The 14,194-nt window shown below is 47.8% G+C and overlaps 1 protein-coding gene across 1 annotated transcript; it reads left to right on the forward strand.

The window, feature by feature from the left end:
• The first annotated feature begins 244 nt into the window (after positions 1 to 244).
• On the forward strand, positions 245 to 13,823 carry SCNM1 (sodium channel modifier 1). The gene is made up of 8 exons (XM_083591695.1): positions 245 to 454; positions 1,585 to 1,655; positions 2,955 to 3,043; positions 4,004 to 4,101; positions 4,570 to 4,670; positions 6,289 to 6,464; positions 8,477 to 8,618; positions 9,567 to 13,823. The coding sequence occupies exons 1-8, from the start codon at positions 404 to 406 to the stop codon at positions 9,664 to 9,666; spliced, it is 828 nt and encodes a 275-aa protein (XP_083447821.1). The 5' UTR covers positions 245 to 403; the 3' UTR covers positions 9,667 to 13,823.
• The last annotated feature ends 371 nt before the right edge of the window (positions 13,824 to 14,194 follow it).

The following is a 14,194-nucleotide window of genomic DNA, read 5'->3' on the forward strand; positions in this document are numbered from 1 at the left end:
ACATTTACATTTGGCATGGCCAAACTGACCCTCCAGCTGTTTTTTCGAACTACAACTCCCATCATCCCTAGCTAACAGGACCAGCGGTCAGGGATGATGGGAATTGTAGTCCCAAAACAGCTGGAGGGCCAAGTTTGGCCATGCTTGGTTTAGGGAGCTGAAAGCCGTGCGGCATGCTGGGAAATCGAGTTTTGCGCGTGCTCCATTTTCGTTGGCCGCGCAAGCCTGCTTGGGAAATGTAGTCCCTGAAGCCTGATCGGCTGGGAAGGGAAGGGATGAACGAGACCGGCATCCAGGTGCATGCTGGGGGTTGTAGTTCTGGAGGCCAAAACAGGAAGTGCTGGAGGAGTCCTCCTGCTCCTTGCTCAGTCTTCGGAGCCTGAAGGAGTGAAGGGGGCGCGGCATGTCTTTCAAGAGGGAGGGAGACGACCCCAGCCAGCTCAATGTGCTCAAGGTGAGTGGAGGGGAAGATGGGGGGGGTTCAAAAGGCATTCAAGGGATCTTGTTGTTGAGTCGTTTAGTCGTGTCCGCCTCTTGGTGACCCCCTGGACCAGAGCACGCCAGGCCCTCCTGTCTTCCACTGCCTCCCGCAGTTTGGTCAAACTCATGCTGGTAGCTTTGAGAACACTGTCCCACCATCTCGTCCTCTGTCGTCCCCTTCTCCTTGCGCCCTCCATCTTTCCCAACATCAGGGTCTTTTCCAGGGAGTCTTCTCTTCTCATGAGGTGGCCAAAGTCTTGGAGCCTCAGCTTCAGGATCTGTCCTTCCAGTGAGCACTCAGGGATGATTTCCTTCAGAATGGAGAGGTTTGATCTTCTTGCAGTCCATGGGACTCTCAAGAGTCTCCTCCAGCACCAGAATTTGTATTTATTGTTGTATTTTAATTTTGTTTTTAGTTGTAATCATTCAACTTGTTTTTATTATTGCTTGTAAGCCGCTCCGAGCCCAGCCTAGGCTGGGGAGGGCAGGGTATAAATAAAAATTATTATTATTATTATTATTAATTCAAAAGCATCCATTCTTCAACGATCAGCCTTCTTTATGGTCCAGCTCTCACTTCCATACATCACTACTGGGAAAACCATGGCTTTAACTATACGGACCTTTGTTGGCAAGGTGATGTCTCTGCTTTTCAAGATGCTGTCTAGGTTTGTCATTGCTTTTCTCCCAAGAAGCAGGCGTCTTTTAATTTTGTGGCTGCTGTCACCATCTGCAGTGATCATGGAGCCCAAGAAAGTAAAATCTCTCACTGCCTCCATTTCTTCCTGAATGATTTAGAAGACGTAAATATCAAACCAGGCCTAGAGAGCAAGCTGAGCCGCTTTGCATGTTCCTCCTGCCCCAGGAGAAAGCAGCTGCACTCTGCGCATGCTCCCAGTCACTGTGGACTTTGCACAGGATCCCAGTCCTAGCACTGTGCAAATGGTCCCTGTTCCAGAATTTCTGCCCAAAGCCCCCATCCCCAATTCTCTTCTCCCTTTTTTGAGACCCAGTGGGCTCACACCCCTAATTCTTCCCTACTTCTGTGACTTTGCCTGTAGCTAAACCCAGGTGAAATATTTCTCTTCCTTTATTCATTTCCAGAAAAGAAGAGTTGCTGACCTCTTGGCCAATTATATCCCTGAGGATGAAGCTTTGCTGCTGAGAGATGGCAGGTCAGAGCTAAAGAACACCGGATACACCATTGTTATCTTCATTGATTGATAACAGATGGTGCAGCTTTGATGCACAGCTAACAGTGGGCAGTTAGAACAAACTGGGCACTCTGCACATGCTCCCCAATCCCAGATCGCTGATGTAGCAGGGCAACAAAAAGAAATAGACCACAATTTAGCTCTCTGGCTCTCTTATGGCATGTGTAGTTCATAAGTCAATTTTAGTTAGAATACATGGAGTAGAGGAAGAGGGTAATGTGATTTATAGTTTTCATTTTTATTAACACCCCATTTTGCAGCCAAGACGGTGGCCCTAAGCTGTTTTAAATTAAGCAGAGTTGTTTGAGAAAAAGAGGAGGAGTTTGGATTTGATATCCTGCTTTATCACTACCCTAAGGAGTCTCAGGGACGCGGGTGGCGCTGTGGGTTAAACCACAGAGCCTAGGACTTGCCGATCAGAAGGTCGGCGGTTCGAATCCCCGCGACGGGGTGAGCTCCCGTGGCTCAGTCCCTGCTCCTGCCAACCTAGCAGTTCGAAAGCACAAAGTGCAAGTAGATAAATAGGTACCGCTCCGGCGGGAAGGTAAATGGCGTTTCCGTGCGCTGCTCTGGTTCGCCAGAAGCGGCTTAGTCATGCTGGCCACATGACCCGGAAGCTGGACGCTGGCTGCCTCAGCCAGTAAAGCGAGATGTGTGCCACAACCCCAGAGTTGGCCACGACTGGACCTAATGGTCAGGGGTTCCTTTACCTTTAAGGAGTCTCAAAGCGGCTGACAATCTCCTTTCCCTTCCTTCCCCACAACAAACACTCTGTGAGGCTGAGAGACTTCAGAGAAGTGTGACTCGCCCAAGGTCACCCAACAGCTGCATGTGGAGGAGCAGGGAATCGAACCCGGTTCACCAGATTATGAGTCCACTGCTCTTAATCACTATACCACACTGACACACTGTGTGTGTGTGTGTGTGTGTGTGTGTGTGTGTGTGTGCGCGCACGCGCGCTTCAAAGAAAGATTTTTAAAAACCATGTGGATAATTAGAGTATTATAGAAAATGGGGTCTTTTAAAAAACGGGTAATGAATTCTTGGAAAAAGAATTATTGGAAAAAGAAAAGAGAAAGGCTATATACTCAAGATCACAACTGTTCTAGCATGTTTGTCATGATTTATTTACAGAGCAGTGTTGTAACAAGTCTGCATAGAACTCAGTCCCACAGACTGAATGGGGCTAAGGCTGCCCCACTGAATGCAATGGAGTAAGTTCTAATTCAATTCTCTTTGTTCGTTCCTTCGCCCCAGCAGATATGCCTGCACTGTCTGCTTCCACCGTCCAGTTTTTGACACTCTCGACATGCTCACGGTCCACCGTTCTGGAAAGAAGCACCTCATCAGTAAGTTTGCAGAAGCTTTTATTGAGCCCTCGATGCCCCATACTCTCTCATCCAACCATCTGAGCAGATAATACCTGTCAGGGAACTGCCATCGGAGCCAAGAGTGGAGGTAAGGCTCCCCAACGATGCAGGAGAAGGGACCAGCAGGGAGAGAGAGAACACTTCCTTTGGGGAAGGAAATCGGCGTGACACCAGGAAGAAAGGGGAGCAGGGAAGGACTTCGGAGAGATGGCTCCAAGACTCTTCCACAGAAACCAGCGGGGAGAGCCCAGGACCTCCGCTGGCCACGCCCACTCTGCGCAGAAGACTTCCACGCAGGGAGGCTAGGCGGAGACTTGGCGTCAAAGAGCTTTTATATTGGAAGAAGTTCAGGAAACGCCCACTGACGGATTCTGCCAGTGACTGACACAGCCACGGAGAAAAGGCTGTCCAGCCAGGGAAAGGTTTAGCCAGACAACGTTGCCTAGAGCAGCAGCCCCCTTACGCACGAGCAACCCCCAATTCCCTTTACAATACCCAAGCTTTATACCATGTTGCTAAGAGCACCGTTGTGGTGGGGGAGCTAGGCCATGTCCCTGCTCTCATTGCGCCATTGGTTTTCAGGTACTGCTCAGTTTGCTGCTCGGGGTAGTAAAAGAAGGGATCTGTGTGCGAGGAAAGGTGTGCTACCCGGTACCAAAATTGGAGAGGTCAAAGGGTGGCTGAAAATTAACATCACCAGCCACTTTGTTGTGTGACTGCCCATCTTGGGTTTGTTTTTAATTATTGCCGCAGTTATTCTGCGGCACTTTTAATTTGCAGTAGTTTCGTTCATCCTCGCAATGGTCAAGTAAGGATGTCTGGTCCCATTTTACAGATGAGGAAGACTGAGGCGTAGATAGAGATTTTGATTTAACCAAGGCAGCCCAGAGATTTGAACCGAGACCCTGCCATGTTCTTCTGTCTCTCGCTTTGTAATAGGTTTGCAGAAGTTCTATGGGAAGAAGCGTTCACTCGAGAGTGAGGTCCAGAAACGCCGCCACCAGGCGTACCTCCAAGCAGAAGAAACTGGTGCTCAGGCAAGTCTGCATGCTCCTTGCCGCCTCTTAGTTGCTAAGAATTGCAAACTAGAATGGCAGCCTCTGTGTCAGCTGAGTTTTCTTCCACTGCAATCCTGGGCTCATGAATCCCACAGACTTCAGCAAGACTTTCGGAGAGCAACCTTAGCATGGAAGATCTGCCACTAAGCTATAGTTTGCCCTTTAAAATAAATACGGTTCCAGTCCTTGTGGTTCTGAAGAAAGGGTCGATATAAATTGGAGCGGAGGAGACTGCTTTATACAGAGTCAGATCCCTCTAGTCTTGCTTACACTGATTGGCAGCCGCTCTCCAAAGAAGGTGCTCTACCAGTGGGCTGCGTTTTCATGTACAAAATGTATGTGTGTGTGTGTGTGTGTAGTTTTTAGTGTTGATGATTTTATTGCTAGATTGCTTTGAGACATTTCATAAGAAAAGATGCATTCGTGGAAATAAATAAATTCCTTTAGGTGAGTCCAGGCCCTGCACCTTTGCTTGTGGAGACCAGGAAGATTGCCCACAACGCTTTGCTGAAAAACATCCCTTATAGCAGCTGCTGCCGGCGCAACAGGTAACGTGCTTTGCTCTCAAACCGTGGCCCCATGAACTTTAATGCGGATGGTGTCCATGTTCCCCGTTGGCTGGGGAGTGGCACCCGGTGGCCTTAGATCTCCTTCTGAGGAACTTCCCTAGGTTCCCTCTCTGAGGCAGGCTCAGAGGATTGTGACAAGGGAGAGCGGTGCCTTTTCAGTGGTGGCTCCCTGTCTGTGGAATCCTCTCCCCAGCGAAGTCCATGTGGCACCTTCACTGACATTTTTTTTGGTACCAGGTAAAGGTTTACCATTTCCCCCAAGCCTTTCAATAGTCTAAGATGTTGTTACTGTGTTACTAAATAAATAAAACATTTTTATTTATATTTATTATTTACTAGTGTGCAGCTGAAGAGAGGCGGGTGGCGCTGTGGGTAAAACCTCAGCGCCTAGGACTTGCCGATCGCATGGTCGGTGGTTTGAATCCCCGCGGCGGGGTGAGCTCCCGTCGTTCGGTCCTAGCTCCTGCCCACCTAGCAGTTCGAAAGCACCCTTAAGTGCAAATAGATAAATAGGTACCGCTTTATAGAGCAGCTTCGTCACGCTGGCCACGTGACCCGAAAGTGTCTGCGGACAGTGCTGGCTCCCGGCCTCTAGAGTGAGATGAGTGCACAACCCTAGAGTCTGTCAAGACTGGCCCGTACGGGCAGGGGTACCTTTACCTTTACCTTTTAGTGTGCAGCTGACGCTTCCTGTTGCTCTTACACAGGCTATTTCTTTCTATACAATGCATTTAAAGTTATGTATTTAAAGTTGCTTTGAAACCTTTAGATAACGTCTGATTAATATTTATGGCATCTATATCCTTTTTCTGAAAGGAGCTCAAGGTGGTATATGTGGTTCTGCTCCCCCCCTCCATTTAAACCCCATAACAACCCTGGGTTAGGCTGAGAAGTAGTGGCTGGCCCAGGGCCACCCAGGGATCTTCATGGCCAGGTGGGGGATTTGAACCCCAGACCAACATGCGCCAGTGTTTCTCAGACTTGGGTCCCCAGCTGTTGTTGCACTACAAACTCCCATCATCCCTGACCACTGGTCCTGCTTAGTAGGGATGATGGAAGTTGTAGTCCAACAAGAGCTGAGAACCTAAGTTTGAGAAACAGTGCTTTAACCACTACACTACATTGAATCTCAATAATAATAACAAGTATATCTGAAGAAGTATATCTGAAGGTCCAGTATATCTAAAGGAGTGTCTCCACCTCCATCATTCTGTCCGGACAGTGAGGTCCAGCTCTGAGGGCCTTCTGGCGGTTCCCTCGCTGCGAGAAATGAGGTTACAGGGAACCAGGCAGAGGGCCTTCTCGGTGGTGGCACCTGCCCTGTGGAACGCCCTCCCACCAGATGTCAAAGAGAACAACTACTACCAGACTTTTAGAAGACATCTGAAGGCAGCCCTCTTTAGGGAAGCTTTTAATGTTTGATGCATTACTGTATTTTAATATTTTGTTGGAAGCCGCCCAGAGTGGCTGGGGAAGCCCAGCCAGATGGGTGGGGTATAAATAATAAATTATCATCATTATTATTATTATTAACAACAATAATATAAGGAAGATGACTTTCTACAAGGCCTTGACATGACTGATTTATTTGGCACAGGGTGGCAGGAAGTGACATTGCCCCCAGTACCTCAAGGACAGATGCAAGCTCCAGAGAGTCTGAAGAAAATGAGCCGTCAAAACCCAAGAACTCCGTTCATGCAGAAGAACATAGACTTCCTTTGCCAGAAGCCACTTCTGCTGGGGATTTGCCTGGGTGCGCGACTTCCACGTCAGGTAGAAAATTGCTTTGGAGCAGTTTGGTTGTGGTCTTTCCTCATTGGTTTCAGGCTGTACCTCAGTCACAGAGCACTGTTTTGCATGCAAAAGCCCCCAGGCTAAATCCCCACTGCCAGTGTAGAATCATAGAATTGTAGAGTTGGAAAAGACCCCCAAGAGTTATCTATTCCAACTCCTTTCAACACAGGTATCACAGCTAAGGTATCCCTTACTTTTTCCGCCCCGACCTGGCCACAGTGATCCATGCGATGGTCACCTCCAGGCTTGACTACTGTAATTCGCTCTGCGTGGGGCTGCCCTTGAAGCTGTCCCAGAAACTCCAGTGGGTGCAGAATGCTGCAGCGAGGCTCTTCACAGGGTCTCTGCCATGGGAGCATATTCACCCAGTGCTTTTCCAGTTGCATTGGCTCCCGGTGGAGTACAGGGTCAGATTTAAGGTGCTGGTTTTGACTTTTAAAGCCCTTCACGGCCTAGGGCCCTCGTACCTACGGGATCGCCTCTCCTGGTATGCCCCATGGAGGACCTTAAGGTCCATATATAGCAACACCTTAGAGGTCCCGGGCTCTAAGGAAGTTAGATTAGCCTCAACCAGAGCCAGGGCCTTCTCAACACTGGCTCCGGCTCTGTCTCATGAGACCAGGGCCCTGCGGGATCTGATCTCTTTCCACAGGGCCTGTAAGACAGAGTTGTTCCACCTGGCCTTTGGCTCAGAATCAGTTTGATTCCCTCCCCCTTTTTCTTTTTCCTTTCTCCTCCTATGATGAGATTGCTCCCTAATTGTTTTAATATTGTATCTTAATCTTTTAAATTGTATTTTAATCAACTTGTTTTTATTATTGGTTGTTAGCCGCCCTGAGCCCGGTCTTGGCTGGGGAGAGTGGGGTATAAATAAAAAATTATTATTATTATTAAAGAAGCACTGACATGTGGGCCACCCCACCTCTGTTTAATAACCTCCAAAGAAGGAGAGTCCACAACTTTCTAAGGGAGTTCGTTCCACGGTTGAACAGCTCTTGCCATCAGAAATTTGTTCTAAGGTTTCGTTGGAATGTCCATTCTTGTCTAGAGCAACAGAAAACCAGCTTGTTTCATCTTCCATGTGACAGCCCTTCATGTACTTGAAGATGGCTATCATTTCACCTTCCAGGCTTTTTTCTGCAGCTTAAACTGCAGGTTCAACTGTTCCTCATAATAATAATAATAATAATAATAATAATAATAATAATAATAATAATTTATTTATACCCTGCCCAGCTGGCTGAGTTTCCCCAGCCACTCTGGGCGGCTTCCAATCAAGTGTTAAAAACAATACGGCATTAAATATTAAAAACTTCCCTAAACAGGGCTGCTTTTAGATGTCTTTTAAAGATAAGATAGCTGCTTATTTCCTTCACATCTGAAGGGAGGGCGTTCCACAGGGCGGGCGCCACCACCGAGAAGGCCCTCTGTCTGGTTCCCTGCAACCTCACTTCTCGCAATGAGGGAACTGCCAGAAGGCCCCCGGTGCTGGATCTCAGTGTCTGGGCAGAACGATGGTGGTGGAGACTCTCCTTCAGGTATACAGGACTGAGGCCATTTAGGGCTTTAAAGATCGGCACCAACACTTTGAATTGTGCTCAGAAACGTACTGGGAGCCAATGCAGATCTCTCAGGACCAGTGTTGTGTGGTCCCGGCGGCCACTCCCATAAGGCTTGGTCTCTAGATTCTTTATCATCTTGGTCGCCCTCCTCTGCACACATCACACTGTTGACTCGTGTTAAGCTTGTGGTTTGCTAAAAACCCTAGATCCATTTCACATGTGCTGCTGGCAAGCCAGGAGTACCTTTCAACTTCCTCTTCTGGTCTACACTCCCAAATCAATCCAGAAGGACCTGCAGATGCGGATACAATTGCCTCATCTGCAGTTGTTATTGTGAAGTGGGCAGGATTTTACGGACGCCAGCCCCGTCCCAAGTTGCCACTGAGCAAGGAGATGCAACTCCTAAATATCAATCTCTCTTGACTCCAGAATCGGTGAAAAGATCTGCAGCTCTGGGTAAGGAGCGTAGCCGTAAAAGGAAAGCCCCTCATGGTGTAGCGCCTCATTCTGACACTGGTGATGTTACCCCGGAGAAGCGCCGGGCTTTGGAACACTATCTGAGGCTGAAAAGGTAGGTTAGAGGTTGCCCAGAAGATGTGTTAACTAAGTGCCTTCTTTGGTGGGATCACAGGTACTAGATTTGCAGGCTAGGAGCCGAAAAGCATCAGGGGAGCAAAGTTGCGTCTGCACTGTTTTCTTTGTTTCAAGACCTGTTTTTGCAGGGGAGGGTGATCAGGTTTTACTATAAAGTTCGATTTCAATGCATCCCTTCCAGTGTAGACACAGGCAAAGCACTATTAAGGCCTTTAAGGGCTACTGTACTCTTAATTAAAAGCTTTTAAGGGCTATTGTGCTGTTAATCAAAAGCTTTCTCTTGGCAAGCTCAGCCTTCTTTATTGCTTTTTATAATATTATGTCTATATACAGTGGTACCTGGGGTTAAGTACTTAATTCGTTCCGGAGGTCCGTCCTTAACCTGAAGCACCACTTTAGCTAATGGGGCCTCCTGCTGCCACTGCGCCACCGGAGCACGATTTCTGTTCTCATCCTGGAGCAAAGTTCTTAACCCGAGGTACTATTTCTGGGTTAGCGGAGTCTGTAACCTGAAGCGTATGTAACCTGAAGCGTATGTAACCCAAGGTACCACTGTACCAGGAAAAAAGGAGAAACTGAGTAATGTAAAGCACCACCACCGCCTGCAGCAAACAGAAGCTGGCATCTCTGGATGGGGCTGGGAGAAACTACCTGAAACCCTCAAGAGCCACTGTTTGTCAGCATAGACAGTACAGAGCTAGCTGGTCTAACTCTGCATTAGGCAGCTTCTTTGTGTGTTCTGAACAGGAAACGTTTAATTAATGTTGCGCAGCTGTCTTGCACTTAAACGTTACAGAAGTATCTCAGCCATGGTATACGGCAGTGCAGTTTAATATTGTGCTCTGCAAGTGTGATTAGATCCATTATTCCAGAAAAATGAGCGTCCCCTTCACAGATGTGTTTATTTCCTTCCTTTCTCTGGCAGTTCTGGTTGGGTCCAAGATGGTTCTGGCAAGTGGGTAAAAGACGAGAATGTGGAATTTGACTCTGACGAAGAGGAACCTCCTGCACTGACTCCATCTTGACAACGTTGTTGCTTACTTTCTGAGGGGGGACCCTTGGAAATGTGCTGTTGGTTGGACATTCAGGGACCACTCATTCAAATTTATTTTTTACCACGTACTGTATATAAAATGGTTTATTTTTTTAAAAAAAGGGGGGAGGATATGAACGCAGGTTACATTGTCCGGTTACTTCCTTTGTTGGTTACAGTCTCTGATTTTGTTTCACTGCATAGAGACTGCCTTTCACAACAACCCTGCTAGGTAGGCTGGATTGCAAGAGAAAGTGTGTGTGTGTGTGCGCGCGCGTGCGTGCAACTTCTGTGGTTGAATGGAAATTTGAACCCGGCTCTCCCTGGTTGTAGTCCCAACAACCAGACTGCACAAAACATGAAAAACACTGCTTTTGAAAAGCTTGCTTAACCCTGGCCAATTTTCTTTCCGTATTTGCAAAGGAAAAGCAACTGCATGGAGTCCTGAACTGGACCAATTCCCAAACTAGTTTCCCGCCCCCAAATCCTGTTTTTCCCTTTTTAAAAAATAAATACAGCTTAAGTACGTTTTGTTTTTTAAAAAAGTAAGAACTTGAAGCAACATTTCATTTACCCCAAGCACTAATCTCTAGGCGGCACTGGTGTTCAGCCTCTACTGCATTGTTGGGGAAGCTTTTCCTGCTAAAGGGCCACATTTCCTCATGAGGAGACTTCTGAGGGCCACATGCTGGTAATGGGCAGTGCCCCAGTCCAAAGTGACCACTTTGTACAGCTGGTTCCACGTCTCTGTCCAGGTAAGCAAAAGGCACAATCACCCCTGGAAGACACATTCCAACCAGGTAAAAGTGCTCAAGGGAGAGCTGGGGAGATTCCTGAGGATCGAGTCGAGAGGCCCAGAGGGCTGCCTTTGGCACCTAGCCCTGAGATTCCCCAACACTATACTGAACCCTGCAAAAAGGAATTTGCTGGCAGCACATCCTCTGGCTGGCCATTGGCTGAGCTGCCCTGATCTCACAGAGGCACACCAGGGAGGGCAGGCAGACCTCTTGACTACCACTTGGCTCTCACGACATCGCAAAGGGGCCAGAGCAAAGCATTGGACAGGGGGCTCTTCAGGAAGGAGGCTTAAATGTGTGATCCAGAGGAGGCCAACGGAAAACGTCTGGGTCCACTAATACAAACAGTGTCCACAGAGCCAGGACCTTCAAAGACGCAGGGATGCTTTGAAATCCACATACAGTTAAGTCCAGTCAAAGGCGACTATGGGGTTGTAGTGCTCATCTCGCTTTCAGGCCGAGGGAGCCGGCGTTTGTCCACAGTCAGCTTTCTGGGTCATGTGGCCAGCACGACTAAACCGCTTCTGGTGCACGGAGGACCGTGACAAGTGCCAGACCGCATGGAAACACCGTTTACCTTCCCACCGCAGTGGTACCTATTTATCTACTTGCATTGGTGTGCTTTCAAACTGCTAGGTTGGCTGGGACAGAGCAACGGGAGCTCACCCCGTTGCGGGGATTCGAACCGCCAACCTTCCGATGGGCAAGCCCAAGAGGCTCGGTGGTTTAGACCACAGTGCCACCCGTGTCCCATATTAAATAGTAATTTTTAAATAAGCCGTACGCGGATGGTTGGTGTCTAATTGTGGGCCTTTATAAGTGGGTGTAAAGCCAAAGAGAAAGGGCCCCATTCCTTCCACTGTCTCTGAACAAGAGTGGGTCTCAGAGGCAAAAGCATAAAGTTGGCAATTGTTCCCCCCGCAAGTGCCTTCATGTTAGCCTAGCAATGACCAACCTCCACTGCCCCGTCCTCTGCTGCTGGCCATAGCTGTCAACCTTCCCTTTTTTTGCGGGAAATTCCCTTATTCCAATGCTGCTTCCCGCTGCTATCCCAGATTGTTTGATATCCCGTAGACTGTCCCCAGGACAGGTGAGGCTGCTGAGCCCTTATTTTCGAGGCTGCTGATCCCTTATTTTCAAATCTGAAAGTTGACAGCTATGCCGCTGGCTGGCACAGCCAACCAAGCAACGCATTGTGATACATTGCGGGTTGCAGAGGCCACCCCGTGGTTTTTGCACACACCCCTTTTGCCATCAGCTCTGACGCCACCGCTGCTTCTTGACGTGGGTCATTTCCATTGCCCGCTTGCGTCAACTTCAGGGCTGGTGACTTTTATCCGCCTAACCTAACTCTTTCCCCCCCCCCCACCCCAAGCCTAACAGCTGTCCATGTCAACCACAGAGGACAAGCCGCGAGAAGCCGGCTGCATTGACAGGCGGGACACATGTGACACCTCCGGCCTGGGGAGGGGAAGGGAAGCCCCTAATTTAAGACCAGGACGCCTTCTCCTGCTCCTCCTCCTCCTTGCGGGGCCTGGGCCAAGATTTCGTGCAACCCGATCCCTTGGGTGTCCATTTCGTCTGCTGATCCCAGTGGGGGGTATAAATACATCGGGTGGGGGGATTCTTCTCTTTCCCCCTCCCCACCATCTTGCTCCGCAGCACCACCTGCTTGGAATAATTCTCTATAAAGTGGCAGGGCTCCTTGCAAGATTCCTGACGGGACACCCTTCCTTGACGCCGCTTGCGCTTCCTATTATATAAGCGCCGGGCGGCTTTTTAAATCTCCTTTTCTACTGCTGGAGATGTGGGAGTAAAAATGCAAACTTAGTACATATGATGATTAGCTGCCCCATGATGAGATCAATTTGGTGTGGGGCGAGGATAGTTCTAGCAAGAGTAATAAAAAGAAATTGTTATTTAGGGGAATTGAATTGAATTCTAAATTATATTCCGGAAATGTGGGAGATTACAAATGGATGTACCGTGCCATATTGGAAGCAAAAAAACTTGTTTTGATGAATTGGAAGAGCTGGATTGCATTGAGCACATGGATTGATAATATGGACAAGACTAGCTACATACAAACGAATTGCATGTCGACGCAAATTAAGAATGGATAAATATGAAGAAATCTGGAAGGAATATTTAAGCGATAAGGCGGACAGTGGTGGGAAGTAGGGGGAGGAGAGGTGGGGGGAAATTGTTAAAAAGGTGTAGTCACAGGTATATCAGTATTCAAATTTGAATTGTCAAATCGTGTTAGTAGTGTTATTATGGTTTTTGTTGTATGTGTCTTGTGCGGTTGCTGTTTGTATTGAAAAAATGGTTAATTTTTTTAAAAAAATAAATCTACTTTTCTTCATTGGGCACCAAGCAGAGTTCGTGGAAAGCCAGATCCTGACTTCAAATAAAGGATGTTGGAAATGCACTTGTTTTATTCGACGGCTGCTAGCTATTTCTTTACCCTCCTCTTGAGGAATTCAAGATGGAGAAGTCAGCCCTTCTTGTTCTTCCCATTTTATCCTCACGACAACCCTGTGGGGTATGTTAGGCCGAGAGGGAAAGAGAGTAGCTGTCCCGAGGTCACTCAGGGAGCTTCATGGCTGACTGTATAGCGTCAGAGTTAGGCCATCTCCATTGAACTCTAACCACTATACCGCACTGGCTGTCATGGGGCAGCGCCTCAGCAATGGAAATCCTACCCTCAGCCCCTACACAGCCAGCCCTGAGAGTGCCTCCATCATTTCAGGCTGTTTCTTCAGTCCTGAGGACTAGAAACTTGGTTAGTGTTGTGGCTTTGAAGTGAAAGCTGTTCTAAGTGCGCTGGATTCTCCAGATACCAAACCAGGGATTTTCGAACACACGCCTTTCACTCAACACGCTCATCTGATTTTTGCCTTTCTGTTAAATATCAGTGTGTTGGTTCCCACTGAAGGTGTTTCCTGTTTTCGTGCCTGGAAAAAGAAAAGCCTTGTAGGGTAGCAAAATCGCATGCCATACTTTCACCTAGGAAGAGCCGAGTTCAAATCCCACAGACTCAGCCATGAAACTCTCACAGGGATCCTGCCCAGCCTCTTTCTCACAGCTCAGCCTACCTCATGGGGTTGCTTTGAGAAGACTATCTCTGTGAACACCACCCACAGCACCATTTTGTAATAAAACAGCTTCCCCTCAAGTCATATCTCAAGTTCCTCACATAACTCTAGCCCAATGGTTGCCATTAATTTGATTTGAACTGATTTTATAATGAATTGATTTTAGAATGCTGTATTATTTTATTGTTGTTAGCCACTCTGAGCCCGGCTTCAGCTGGGGAGGGTGGGATATAAATAAAATATTATCATTATTATTATTATTATTATTATTATTATTATTATTATTATATCTCCCTCCTTCAGCAAGCTGAGGTGAGACAGGGCAGCTTAATTCAATTCAATAATACTGGTCCAGAGCCACCAGAACGTTCCAGAAGGGTCTCCCTCATCTGTCCTAGTTTCTATACTATTTCCCTCGCAGCCCTTGTTTCTTCATTTTTCATTCCCATCTTTGCCTTGTCCGTCTGAGGTAAATCATGCTGCCTGTGGGCAGTTATATTACTTTTCTCCTGTCACTTTTTATGACAGAACTTGGTTAGCCCTAGTGGCGCTAAGGGAATTGGAAACGCCAGTTTCCACCTAAGATGGCGGCCGTCATCAAGGCAGTCTGTGAGGACGTTGGACT

The sequence above is a fragment of the Podarcis filfolensis genome (genome assembly GCF_964270895.1).
Source record: "Podarcis filfolensis genome assembly, chromosome: 16".
Lineage (NCBI taxonomy): Eukaryota > Metazoa > Chordata > Lepidosauria > Squamata > Lacertidae > Podarcis > Podarcis filfolensis.

What these genes read in the sequence shown, in the direction of transcription:
- SCNM1 (XM_083591695.1), top strand. Translation starts at nt 404, where the DNA reads ATGTCTTTCAAGAGGGAGGGAGACGACCCCAGCCAGCTCAATGTGCTC. An exon ending in TGGAAAGAAGCACCTCATCA is followed by an intron (nt 3,044 to 4,003) that starts GTAAGTTTGCAG and finishes GCTTTGTAATAG; the next exon opens with GTTTGCAGAAGTTCTATGGG. An exon ending in CACTATCTGAGGCTGAAAAG is followed by an intron (nt 8,619 to 9,566) that starts GTAGGTTAGAGG and finishes TTTCTCTGGCAG; the next exon opens with TTCTGGTTGGGTCCAAGATG.